This window comes from Saccopteryx leptura, chromosome 3 (genome assembly GCF_036850995.1).
Source record: "Saccopteryx leptura isolate mSacLep1 chromosome 3, mSacLep1_pri_phased_curated, whole genome shotgun sequence".
Classification (NCBI taxonomy): domain Eukaryota; kingdom Metazoa; phylum Chordata; class Mammalia; order Chiroptera; family Emballonuridae; genus Saccopteryx; species Saccopteryx leptura.
The window spans coordinates 296,348,248-296,362,551 of record NC_089505.1 but is presented as its reverse complement, the minus strand read 5'-3'; the positions used below and the strand labels follow the sequence as shown (position 1 = coordinate 296,362,551).

Below are 14,304 nucleotides of genomic sequence, written 5' to 3'. Positions count from 1 at the left end.
AGAATAATGGGTATGAGCATGGAATTGGGGGTCAGACTTTCTGGGTTCCAGTTCCAGTTCCATGGCCCACTGTCCTTAGGCAAATTGCTTTGTCTCATCTGTATTTTTGTCTGTAAATTAGAGATAAAAATAGCATTTGGGGTTATCGTGAGACTCTGTGATACCAGATATAATGCACTTAGTTCCTGGTACAAAATAAGCAATAAACAAATCAATATTCAGTAGTAGTAAGGGGGCCAGTGACAATTTACTTTACGTTCACACTGTGCAGTCAACACTGGGGACCGGATCCTTTCCTGAGAGTAAATGTGACAGTGAAGTCTGAGCCACTGTGCACAAGAGCAGTGGGGACCTGAGCAATGCAGAGCTGTTTCCCCAGATGGGGGAGGGTGGACCAAGGGGGACCAGAGCAATGTAGGGGTGTTTCCGCGGATGGAGGAGGATAAACCAGGGAGCTCCTAGGGCCAGTGGACACCTCTTTGCTGATACTTTCTTACTTTGATAATTTGTTGGTGATCCACCATCATTTTGACAGCTCTGGGAAGATCATTGCGTTCAATCAGTTAGAATCCTTCGCTATAAACAGCAGGTGCTCACCTGCTTTGCGAAATTGCAGGTGGTTTAGCAATGTCATCCTATTGTGTTCATTTTGAGAAAAACTCACCCCCAGGCCCAAATGTTAACTGCATCTTTCTTATACTCCCTTTACAAAATAAATTCTTTTTTTTTTTTTTTTTGTAATTTTCTGAAGCTGGAAACGGGGAGAGACACTCAGACAGACTCCCGCATGCGCCCAACCGGGATCCACCCGGCACGCCCACCAGGGGGTGATGCTCTGCCCCTCCGGAGCGTCGCTCTGCTGCGACCAGAGCCACTCTAGCGCCTGGGGCAGAGGCCAAGGAGCCATCCCCAGCGCCCGGGCCATCTTTGCTCCAATGGAGCCTTGGCTGCGGGAGGGGAAGAGAGAGACAGAGAGGAAGGAGAGGGGGGGGTGGAGAAGCAAATGGGCGCTTCTCCTATGTGCCCTGGCCGGGAATCGAACCCGGGTCCCCCGCACGCCAGGCCGACGCTCTACCGCTGAGCCAACCGGCCAGGGCCACAAAATAAATTCTTTGTATATTTGTTATAAATATAAGAATTAGAAATAAGGGGTGGTAGGAGAATGGTAAAAGTGTTCTTTCTTTTTACTACATGAAACTATGTCAGAATATCCAGCTTTTTCTACATACAGAGTTTGGGAAACTTTCGAAAGATATATTCCACTGGGAATCAAAATGTCAGGGTTTAGGTTGCCTGATACTGAGGAAACTTGTCACTTTTCTAGTTTCTGATCAGTGGAGGGATGACTGGGAGACAGGGTCCTAGAGACACAGTCCAGATCCTGGCTTTCAGGCCCTGACAGCTCAGGTTGGTGGCTGGGGGCCACTGGGGCTCAGGTGCTAGAGACTGTCTTCGAAGAAGCTGTGTGTCCTGGGCCTGTGGCCGCCAGGTTCCTTGGCTGAAGTTGCTGGTTCTTCTGAGAGCCTCTGGGGCCTAATCCCGCCCTTACCTGTGATCTCCCAGGACAGCAGCTAGCCTGGGAAAGCCCTCAGGGAGGCAGGATCTCAGAGCATTCTGGAAAACATTTCTCTTGTTCCAGAGCTCAGCTTCTACAAAGGGCTGTTATCAGGTGGCAGCTGCTGAAAACCGCCCCTGCTTGGCTTAGTCATGGTGCCCACTGGGAGTCCATGGCACCATTTCCTGTGGAGTTCATACATAGTAAGATATATTTAGATTTTACATATGCCCTACCAGACAAAATTTCAGAATGGGTCTACAAATATTGTAAGTTATAAAATAATTTGCTCTTTAGTGACTCCCAAATGTAATGCCTATTTATTTATTTATTTATTTACTTACTTACTTATTTTTCTGAAGTGAGAAATGGGGAGGCAGAGAGACAGATTCCTGCATGCACCCAACCGGGACCTACTTAGCAAGCCTGCTAGGGGGTGATGCTCAGCCCATCTGGGACGTTGCTCCACTGCAACCAGAGCCATTCTAGCACCTGAGGCAGAGGCCATGGAGCCATCCTCAGCACTCGGGCCAACTTTGCTCCAATGGAGCCTTGGCTGCAGAAGAGAGAGCTAGAGAGAAATGGAGAAGGGGAAGGGTGGAGAAGCAGATGAGCATTTCTCCTGTGTGCCCTGGCTGGGAATCGAACCCGGGCCTTCCACACACCTGGCCAATGGTCTACTGCTGAGCTAGCCAGCCAGGGCCTACCGCCTATTTATTTAATATTTAAACTATATGTACCCATACTGGATTCTTCTTTTTTTTTAAATTGATTTTATAGAGATTAGAAGGGAGAGAGATAGAGAGACACAGGAACATAGGTCTGTTCCTGCATGGGCCCTGACCAGCGAAGGAACCTGCAACCTCTGCACTTTGGGACGACACTCCAATCAACTGAGCCATCTGGCCAGGACAGGACTATTGTTTTTATGAAATGTAAATTGTAAAAAAAAATTTGTTTTTTAGAGAAAGACGGGGAGGGAGAGAGATGAGAAGCATCAACTCATAGTTGCTTCACTTGAGTTGTTCATTGATTGCTTTTCATATGTGCTTTGACCATGGGGCTCAGGCTGAGTCAGTGAACCCTTGCTCAAGCCAGTGACCTTGAGCTCAAGCCAGCAACCTTGGGATTATGTTGATGATCTCATGCTCAAGCTGACGACCCTGTCCTAAGACTGGCAACCCCAAGCTCAAGCTGATGACCTCGAGGTTTCAAAATTGGGGCCTCAGCATCCCGGGTCAACTCTCAATCCACTGCACCACTACCAGTCAGGCGAAGTGCAAATTATTTGTAAAGTTGGTAAATATTACTACCTAGAATTTTTGTTATCCTAGGTAAATAACTAAGAGTTTATATTAAATTGTCTCATTTTTTTTTCATATGGGAGTAGATCTAAACTTACCATTTTAAAATAAAATTCTAAACCGTTTCAACCAAATGTTTTTCCCCAGGGATCTAAACAAAATAGATGATTTGATGCAAGAGATCACGGAGCAGCAGGATGTTGCCCAAGAAATCTCAGAAGCATTTTCTCAGCGGGTTGGATTTGGCGATGACTTTGATGAGGTTGGTAACGCAGCACAAGGAATGGAGTGTCATAGGCTGCTCAACACACAGCTCCCCGCTGTCTGCAGCAGATGGGGCTTCTTAAATATTGCCTTAAGTGTCATCAAAGAACAAATGGTACTTGCTGGAAACATACTTACGGGGGAAATGAAGTGTTTGGTGGCTCTGATTTAAAGGAAAGATTAATACAGTTTGGCAAACAGCCCCCTAATTAAGTTTCTACACTATTAAGGAAAAGCTGCCTGTGATTATGTAAAGTTAGAGACTGTTAATGGTGGGAGCCTAAATAGCCCATTATGAGGAGGAATGGCATGCTCGTACATCTGGGCAAAACAAAGCCGACTATCTCCCTGCAAGGAACAGACGCCTCACGCTCTGTGGCTGTTAAATTGGAGGTTAGGCTGCCTTCGTTCATTACTCAGACTGTGGAGAAAAATAGGAGTGGACAGGCATTATTAACACACGCATTCCATTGGGATTCATCAGCCTGGCCCAACAGACTGTCATGAGAATGGTGGCGTCAGCGCTGTGAATTTCAATTGTTCTGTTCCAAGCACACACCCTTGTACAGATCTGGAAATGTTTCCAGTTCTCATAGTAGCATGACGAGGACCCTGACTCCAACATCCACCTGGTTTTAAATGTGAAGCATCCCATGAGGACGGCGTGGTCCCATGGAACCCTAGAAAATGAGAATTGTATTATGCACAACTTTTAAAAATGGAGTAGCTCAGCATTCAGGCCCAATCTTGCCCAGGGCCTGCTTTTGTTTGACTCACAAATTGAGGATGGGTTTTACATGTTTAAGAGCTTGTAGAAAACAACACCACCAATAACAATACCAACAGAGAAGACTGTGACCCTGTGTGGCCTGCAAAGCCTAAATTAGTGCCATGTGTTTGCTCAGCCTGGTTGGACCAACACGCACCGTAGGGCTCTGGGCTCCTGACAGCTGGGCTCTGACACTTACGACTGAACTCTGTGCAAGTCCCTCCATCCCTTACCCTTTGTTTTCTCATCTATGAAATGAAAATTTCTGGCTCCCAAACTTATCTCTAAAGTTTTTTAAAATCTAAAATTCTTTTTACCAAGTGAACGAATAAGTGGTTGGTACCCGAAGTCTGAAGATGAGGGAGGAGATGGTTATGCTGCCACCCTGTGTGCTGAGGGAAATATCAGTGTCTTTTCCATGCTTCTGATAACACCCAAGCACTCCGGGCCATCCTGGGCAACATGCTCAGTGTAGGACGGTGTGTTCTGCTCTTGCTGCATTTGCTATGTTTGTTCTGATTGTTTCGTGAGCAGACACAGGACGTCAGGGTATTTGTGCTGAAGCCACTGTAATCATAAAGCCCGTGGAGAACCATAAAGCACACAGCCACATGGCCACACTATCTCACACACACTTGCATGTTTGATTTCCTTTCCGTGAGGGGGACTTACCAATGGTCACACTGTTGTTCAGCCTGCTGCCTATCTGATACACACTGACTCTATCGAATGTTGTGTTTGGTTTACGTATCTCCTCTCCTGGCTCCTAGTATTATTACTCTCATTTTAAAAGAGGATAATTACCTGTTTATGTGCCTTTCTCCCACATGCAATAATAAACTCCTCTGAGGTAGGAACTGTTGGTTGAACTTGGCATCCCCAGATTGAAGTTCAATACCTGGCCAGAAGTGAGCTCTCAATCAATTTGTTCAATGACAAATGATGACAGATTTACACATTCTGGGATATGCATCCTGGCCTCACTCAGGAGTTTGACTCTACCTGAGGACCCAGGGAGCCAGGCAGAGCTGGAGTACCACAAATCATCTGTCATAAGAAGACTTACACTCTTAATGTCTCCAATTAGTCTTGCGTCTCTAAGGTTCTGGGGACAGAGAGTAGCTTATAATTAAACCATACCCTCTGAGACTATTGCTAAAAGAAAGAAATACAGTGTATCTACATGGGGTTGAAGTTTATTTAACCCCCATGCATACTGGCTTGGGTAATTTAACAAAGGAATCATAGCATCTTTGATTCTTTTTACTTTCTGTATGTTACACTTTCACTATACCTGTTGCTTATTTTCAATAACATTAACCCAAATGAAAATATTTATTTCCTCCAGTTACGCTTTCACAGATTCTTAATTTCTAATGGTAGAAATGAAAAGATGTGTTGGGAAAAGAACAGACAGGGTGTAAATTTCCTGGAAACTGTGGAGGTTTTATACACAGTAGCACAAATTACTCGAATAACTGTTTACTGAAGTATTATAAGATTATCTATGACAAATTTGCATAACAGAAAAATATTCCTTTTTTTAATCATTGCTCAGTGTTGCAAAAAAAGGCGAAGTCTTCCATAAACATTCCATTTCGCTGGATTCTCACATATCAATTGGGTAGCAGATGTTCTTGTTATTGTGTTTGAGGGAGCCCGCTGCTTGAAATGCTAAACCCATAATTCTTTTTTTCTCCTGTGTTCAGGATGAGCTGATGGCAGAACTTGAGGAACTGGAGCAGGAAGAATTAAATAAGAAGATGAGAAATATCCAACTTCCCAATGTGCCTTCCTCTACCCTCCCCGCCCAGCCAGCCAGAACGCCAGGCACGTCATCCACTGCACACAGATCCCAAGCAGGTGCGTCCCCAGTTCCCTGGCCTGTGGTCACACAGTTGCCTAAAGGGTTAGCCTGACCTGTATTCGGTTAGCACTTATTTCTTATTCCACAAATATACACCATTGTGTACATAGTTCATATTCGTTTTCTATGCTAAAGCACGAATGTCAGCAATTACTAATTTTTACCCTTCTTATGTTCTAGCATCGTCCAGGAGGACAGATGATGATGATGACATCAAACATTTGGCGGCTTGGGCTACTTAAATGAAAACGGAATTTGACACCTACGTTAATGAGCTGTACATAGGACATTTCAAAAAACACACCTGTTTTTGCCAAGTTCAGAACTTAACGGAGACCCTGTTTTATATTTGTACTGGAGGAGTAGTTATCTTAAGAAAGGAGGCATGTCACACAGAAGCAGGGATGGAAAGGAACTTCCTGGGGGTGCCTCGGAGGGCCTCTCCACACGGATGGGAGGGCCTCTGCCTTGTTCACACTGGAACCTAGCTCTGGGACATGGCTGGCGTTCTCTATATTTGTTGACAGGAGGCAGAAATCTGTTCACATGTAAAACATACAATCGTTTCTAAGTCACTTGAGGGAGATGCGTCTAGGGCAGTTGGGGAAAATAACTTCCTGCTTTGTGCAGACGCAAGCGTGCTCTGTGTCCTCGTAATGAACACGGCGCCCATGGTAGATGGCAACACGCTTTGTCTCTAGTAAGAGAGAAACTTCACATCGGGAAGTCCCCTAGGACTCTCTACATACACAGTTTCGCTTGCGTTTTGCTGTTTAAAATCTTAAAGGAGGCTTAATTGACATTTATTATGCCATTAAGCTGGGAATGGGGGCAATGCATGAACTTCCCAGAAGGTCTGAAAGTGCTGAGGATGCACACTGCTCAGCGTGAGTCTCCTGAGTGTGATTTCACCACTTAGGGCGCCGTGTGCACATCCCCAGGCCGGGCCATCAGGATGCCACTCCAGCTGCTGAACGTGTGACTGCTTATCCTTTCCTTCTTGTGTTCTCTTCTACATTAATTTACACTTTGCAGCATTTTTCTTATAAATACACTGACAATATAAGAATTAAAAGTTTCTCTTGAATGACATTTTGGCTGTCGTTACTTTTAAATGAAAATATATTACCAAATTATGTATTGGTCATAATAGGTCATGGACCATGAAATGACAATGTGATTATGTAAAATGTTCTAGTGTTCCCTACACTTGCTTAGCAACAGGGCACTGGAGAGAACACTGGATGTGGAGGGAGGGGTCCTGGGTCCTGGATTCCAGCCCCTGTCTTGCCACCAATGTAGCAGGAGGAGGCATGGACTCCAAGCGTTTGGGCCTTTATTGGGAAATCTAAGGGCTGGACATGATGCTCTCTAATGGTTCTATCCTGCCATAGGCCCTTTGCAGATGCTGTGCTTCTTAGTCGTCTCCTCACCCTATACAACACAGGTACCAAATCTCACTTATTTCCTAAATTGTAGTTAAAATGTCTGTACTCTTGGAAAACTTTTCTTGATGGCACAGAATACATCAGGTCTCTCTGTTCCATGCATCCATAGCACTCTGCTCTCTCTCCTGTCACCTGTCGGGTTCACACTGCGTCGTTACTGGAAGTATTACTCAATTCTTGCTGAGCTTTCCAGCTATTCTGCGGTGACCACAGGGCAGGACTGTATCTCTTCCTGTTCAGTAAGGGATCCTCGTCACCCTGTAGAGCTCCTCGGGCACAGTAGTCCTTCAGTAAATGAATGGTAGTTAAGTTTTACATCTTTTGGGCCATTCATCAGGGAACCTGATTGATGGTCTCCCTTCAAAACTGGACTCAATATATGAGACAGCAGATTCCAGACACTGGACAACAGGCAGCATGAGACTGAGTCCTGAGAGAAACCAGTGAAGGGAGTCCTTAGTGCCCTGGCTCACTGTGTTCAAGCGAGGGGGGACCCAAAGAGAGCCTGGTGGTCTTAGATTGAGAGAGAGGGAGGGAGGGAAAGAGGGAGCTCTGGAGATAAGATCAGCAGGGGGTCACTTCAAGTCTCTGGCCCAGCACTGACCTGTGCACATACATTAGGAAACTGCTAAGGCTCAGATGAACCCTGGGGAGAAGCAGGCAGGTAAGTCCCAGAGCTCACAAGAGGTGGGAGTAGTGTGTGTGCCCACTGGCTGTCGTATAAAGACCTCCTACCCCAGGGGCATCAGATGGAGTCCTCAGGTGGGCTTTGCCTCAGTACTGAGGTCAAATTAGGCCTGGACCAGTGGTCGGCAAACCAACCATGGCTCGTGAGCCACATGCGGCTCTTTGGTCCCTTGAGTGTGGCTCTTCCACAAAATTCCACGTGCAGGCGCTACCTCAGTAAGGAATGTACTTACCTATATAGTTTAAGTTTAAAAAATTTGGCTCTCAAAAGAAATTTTAATTGTTGTACTGTTGATATTTGGCTCTGTTGACTAATGAGTTTGCTGACCACTTGGACTAAAGGCTTTTCTGGGCCCACCCTGAAAAACTTAAAAGCAAGCTTTGAAAGAATGGAATGATTCCAAGTAACCAAACTGCATCCCAGGGGAAAAAACAAAACAAAACTCTAATACTTTAAGGAATATAAAAGTGAATGAGTAACAACAACAAAATAATAAATAAAAGCATGGCACCCAAATCTTTGCATTTCAAAGACTTAGTATGAAAGAATGTAGACTATCTCTTTAATACTTTTACATTGATTTCATGTTGATATATTATTTTAGATACACTGGGTTAAATAAGCTATATTATTAAGTTTTATTTCACCTGTTTCTTTTTACCATTTTGGACTGTGGCTACTTGGAAATTTAAAATTGCATATATGGCTTACATTCTACTTCTATTGGTTAATCTTGGGCAAGAAGATCAATTTCTTATTATCCATGAGTACACAGATAATTTGAAGTGCTAAAATGACAAACTGTTAAAAGGAATTTTTTCAGAAGGTGACATCTTATTTTGAAAAGAAAAATGCTTTGAAATAAAATCATGACATTGCATCTCTGTTGACAGTAAACAGAGTGAAACACGAGAGAGAAAAGGTATAAAAGTAAATCATCCTTAGGTTGAAGAGGTATGAAAAAGAATAAAAGTATTAATCAGACATCTGACAGCGTTTCCAGCAAGGCGTCTTAGGAGAGCTTTTGTTAGAAGTTGTACATTCTGGGATGTTTGCTAAAGATTGGTCTCAGTACATGACATGGTACCTCAGGAGTGGACTTCCATTCGCTCAGCAGCGGAGTTATTTCTTAGCACCTGGGGCAGAGGCTCCACAGAGCCATCCTCAGCACCGATGCCAATTTGTTGGAGACAATCAAGCCATGGCTGCAGGAGGGGAAGAGAGAGAGGGAGAAAGAGAGAGAGAGAAGAGGGAGGGTGAAGGAATGGAGAAGCAGGTGGTCACTTTTCCCGCATGCTCTGACTGGAATTGAACCTGGGACATCCACAAGCCGGGCCGATGCTCTATCACTGAGCCAACCAGCCAGGGCTGTGTTTTGTATTTTTAAATAAAACATTTTCCAATGTATCAGTTAAGTTTTTTGTTTGTTTGTTTTGTTTTTGTGCGTTTTTGTGGGGTTTTTTTTTTTTTTTTGGTGTAAGATACACATTCAAGATGACTTAAGAGGCAAACTCAGATTTCTTGGAAGTGCTTTGGAGATGCTTAAAATGCAAATCTGAGGAAGCTCGAGACCAGAGAGGCTCTGGAACTCATGCATCCAGATCTGCTGGCCCCGCTATCCGCGTAGCCAACTGTCGGCCAAAGTGAGCAAGCTGTTCTGCTTCAGTCCAATTCCAGAGCCAGACGACCTGATTGGCCAGGCTTGGCTCATGCAACTCCCTCTGAGTCACCCATCATCTGAACCCTCCTGATGCTAGAGCATAATCCAGGGGCTCCTACCAGAAGAAGGGGGCGTGGATGTTAGTCACCTCGAACCTGAAAACACCACTGCAAGCAATAAATGTCCACAACTGAGAGTAATTAAATCTGAACTGCAGCATTTCCTCATTTTTGGCAAACACCGATCTTTGTCAGCAAAGAGTCTGAACACTGACTTACTTAGCAGAAATTGGAACAGGAAATAGTTATACAACATGATGGGAAGTGTCTTGTGAAAACAGGATAATGTGTCAAAGTTAGCAATCCAAACAAGAAAGAAAAAAAAAAGGAAACCCAGAGAAGCAAAGACTAATGAGGATATCTTGGTACTAATACATCATGGCCCTAGGGAACAAACTGATGAAATGTTAGTCAATTTCAATTTCATCTCCCCTCTTTCTTTCTTCTGTCCCCTTAATTTAAGACAGATACCAATGCTTCTGCTGGAGAAAGCACTTTTTAAAATCCTCTTCTGACTTCAAATTCACTTTGCACCATTTGTTTCTTGGCTTACTGGATGTTTTATTGCACTCTCTACAAGAGAGTTGGGCTGCTTTTCAGAAGAAAACGACTTACTGTAGCTTAAAGGGGTACAGATAGGGCAAAGCAGTGAAGTTGTTATTTAGAAGGGAGATGTCCAAACACAGAGCAAGTAGGCAATGCCTCTGATTATAAACAATTCTCCTGAACATTTCTAGTTTTCAGAGGCTATCGAAAGTTCCAAAGACACTGTTATCTAGGGTGCCAGGACGGTTATGTGTTCCCTTCCAGCAGCCAAAATACACTCTTATTCAGACTTCTCTGAAAGGTTGACATGTATTGATTGTTTTTACATATGTAATATATCTATAAATACATAAAACATGTGTATGTTGATTATATATGTTATATACACATTAGACACACTCTCTATATTAATACAATTGCCTGTACTCTTTTAAGTCTGCTATTCATTGCTCTCTATAACATTCCTCAATTTCCATGTTCTAACTTTTGTTTTTCTTTCTTTTTGGATAACTCAGGCTTCTTCCTGCCTCACAAATGTGACTCTTTTTCACATTTTTTTTGTAATATAGTTATTTAATGTCTCTTCCTTCTATATTCTTCATAGATCTTAGTTTAAATTATATGTAGTTTCAACTATCACTTTTATATGGGTAACATAGAGTTCATATATATATATAAATTTACTCATTTAGTCAACCAATATTGACTAAATATACCCTGAGCTAGTATGGAGAATGAAGTTTAATAAAAAATGGTATATTTCTATCCATGACCTCTCTCTCTGTCCCAAGCGCCAGTCAATTGGAAGTTAGTTTTCCTGTCTTCTCACTATCAACATGTTTGTCTTAAAGTATATTTTGTCTGGTATTAGTTATAGTCATTTCATCTTTTGGTTACAATTTGCATGAAGTATCTTTTATCTTTTTTTTTAACTTTCAATCTACATCTGTGCTTGACTCCAAAGGAAATGTTTTGTTAACAGCATGTAATTAGATATGCTTTTTTAAAATCCATTCACCAATCTCTGTCTTTTTAGCCCTTTTTAAAAAAATTTATTCATTTTAGATAGGAAAGAGAATGAGAGACAGAGAGAGAGAAGAGGGGAGGAGCAGGAAGCATCAACTCCCATATGTGCCTTGACCAGACAAGTGCAGGGTTTCGAACCGGCGACTTCAGCGTTCCACTGCGCAATCACAGGTCAGGCCAATCTCTGTCTTTTAATTGGGGAGTTTGATCATTTACATTTAAATGTAGTTACTATATCTACCATTTTGCTTTCTGTTTTTTATGTCTTATGTCTGTTTTTTTTTCCTCAATTCTTCCATTACGTACTTCATTAAGAAAATTAATAAATAAATGTTAAGTCAATACATTCTATTATACCATTTTAATTTCTTTGTAGTTTATTTTATGATATAATTTTGAGTTACTTTTTTAGTCATTTCCTTAGGGATTACAAATAACATCTTAATTTATAACAAAATAGTTTAGATTAATACAATTTATTTCAATAGTAAACAAAAACTTTGCTCCTACATGTCTCCATTTCCTCTTTATACTGTATGTTACATCTTTATACATATACACCCATCAACATAGATTTACAATTATTGCATTATATACTTGCCTTTTAAATAAAATTGAAAAATACATGAAAATTTACATATGTTGTTACCTTACTGGTATTCTTTATTACTTCGTGTTGGTTGAAATTACTGTCTAGTGTCCTTTCATTTAAGCTTGAAGGACTCTTTTTAGCTGATAGGGCAAGTTTATTAGCAATGAATTCTTACAGTTTTTGTACTTGAGAATGTCTTAATTTCACTTTCATTTTTTTTAAAGAACAGTTTTGCCATTCTATGTACAGTTCTTGGTCGACATTTCCTTTTTTCTTTCAAAACTGAATATGTTATTCCATTGCCTTCTGGCCTCCATATATTTTTGTTTGTTTGTTTGTTTATTTTTGACATACTACATTTTATTTATACATTCTTGGTTTACAGAAATTAAGGTTCTTTTTTTAAAAAAAATTATTTTTTAATTTATTGGGTTGAGATGGTTCACCAGACTATACAGATTTCAAGTGTTCAACTCAATACAACACCATCCATTGTTTTTGATGAGAAATCGGATGTTAATCTTATTGACAATCCTTTGTCTATGAGTCTTCTCTTCTGCTGCTTTCAGGATTCTTCATCTTTGGCTTTTGACAGTTTGATTACAATGTGTCAAAATGTGGGTCTCATTGAATTTTTTCCAATTTGGGGCTCATTGACCTTCTTGGATGTGTTGGTTCATGTCTTTAGTCAAATTTAGGAAATATTTGGCCTTTATTTCTTCAAATATTTTTTTCTGTCCTTTTCTCTCTCTCTCTCTCATCTCCTCTTGTCGTCCCATTACATATGTGTTAGCATGCCTGATTACATCACACAGGACCTTTAGGATCTGTTAGTTTAATTCACGTTCCTTTATTCTCCTTAGGCTAACTAATCTTAATTGATCTATCTCTAGGTTCACTGATTTGTCTCCTGCCTAAATTTGCTGTTGAATTCTTGTAGTGAATCTTCCATTTCAATTATTGTATTTTTCAAACTCAGAACTTTTATTTAGGTACTTTTCAGAATTTCTTTCTCCTTATTAATATTTCCTATATCAATAAAAGGTGTTCACATGTCATCTTGAAAAGTTCCTTAATCTCTGTAAGGCTGAAATTATTTAGTAAAACAATAAAAAATACTGTCATTGATCTCACTGGATTGTCATGAGAATTAAATAAAAATAGGTATGCAAAACTAGGGCAATACCTAGTACAAAGTTAAGGCTTAATACATTGCTGCTGTCAATTCTCAAAGCAACGAAGGCACTTCAAGTATTGATTATCACTATCTGTCATAGGCTTTTATGTCAACTGAGTACAGTCTTATTCCATATTTGATTTAGTTTTTAAAACTGAAAAAGTATGAAAAGGTATTAACAGAGTAGGTATTAACTAATATAGGTATTATATTAATATACTAATTAATATATTAACTAATGTAATATAATATAAATAGTAAAATTGGAAGTAGCCCAAAGAGATTAAAAAACTACTAGAAGTTACACAATTCCTAAAATAAGGTTTAGAATTTGAAGTCAGGTTTGTTTTCATTCAATGTCTATATCTTTAACCTCTTTCCTGCATCTTGCTAATAATACCAACACTTCCCTCTCAAGATGACAAAGGCATAAAATCCTTAAGGAAATAGTTCTGGACCAGTAGAACCTAAGACAGGAATGTGCTTTGCCTGTCTGTGGCAGCAGAGGGCAGCAGAGAGTCAGACTGTGAAAAGGTGAGCACTAGCATAGAATTAGACATCCTTCCTCCGCGGGTATTTTTCCTAGGTTATTCTAATTTGAATAATGCTCATTCCCAGAATGGGCTCTTGGTAAACGGGGACAGATTGGTAGGGTTTTACAATCTTATTTGTTTATTTATGTATTTATCTGACAGTTGTTTTTTTTAAAAAGAACATTCCTTTTTTTTTTTTTTTTTTCTTTGCAGAGAGAAAAAGCAAACCAGAGCCAAAAAGGCTGAGCCAGTAACAGTTCACCTACGGTAAAGAATGCTCCTTTCAATCCCTATTCGCAAAGTTAGCCCTTTTGTAACTTGAGTATTTAATCAAGATCAAAGAGTTCAAGATCATATATTTTAAAACTAAAGTTTAAAGGAATCAAGCAGTCTTTATTCTCACAGAAGTCCCCCTCCTGGAGGTTTGTTGCTTGGAAGAGAGCACTCCTCACAGCCCAAGGCTTCAGATGGCTGCAGGGCTTGTCGCCTGGTGCAGATTTTAAAGTTTAGGGTGGCCAACTAGTGACATGGACACTCCCTACAGGGTCATTAGGCTCTTGTGAGCTCATTCTCTCTCCTTCTCTGAAAACATTCTGCTTTTTAAATGATTAAAGGTATTTAGTAAAATATGATTTGGGTCAAGCTTGTCTTTAAGGAGTAAAAATATAGTTGCTAAAAATTTAAGTTTCTCAAAGTATTGATACATAAAACAAAGTCCAAAATCAGAGCATGCCTGTGTACTGAAAGTTTAAAGTGCCACTTATTGACTTGATCTTAAAATCATGAACTTCAGAATATGATTTGCCTGAACCTTCA

General features: G+C 41.0%; 1 protein-coding gene across 1 annotated transcript in view; it reads left to right on the top strand.

The window, feature by feature from the left end:
* The window catches only part of CHMP4C (charged multivesicular body protein 4C), a 38,104-nt gene extending 28,877 nt beyond the window's left edge, over positions 1 to 9,227 (top strand). The window contains exons 3-5 of the mRNA XM_066378813.1: positions 3,007 to 3,121; positions 5,602 to 5,755; positions 5,940 to 9,227. Coding sequence (XP_066234910.1) covers positions 3,007 to 3,121; positions 5,602 to 5,755; positions 5,940 to 6,001 — 331 coding nt within the window. The 3' untranslated portion in view covers positions 6,002 to 9,227. The remainder of the gene's footprint in view (positions 1 to 3,006; positions 3,122 to 5,601; positions 5,756 to 5,939) is intronic.
* The last annotated feature ends 5,077 nt before the right edge of the window (positions 9,228 to 14,304 follow it).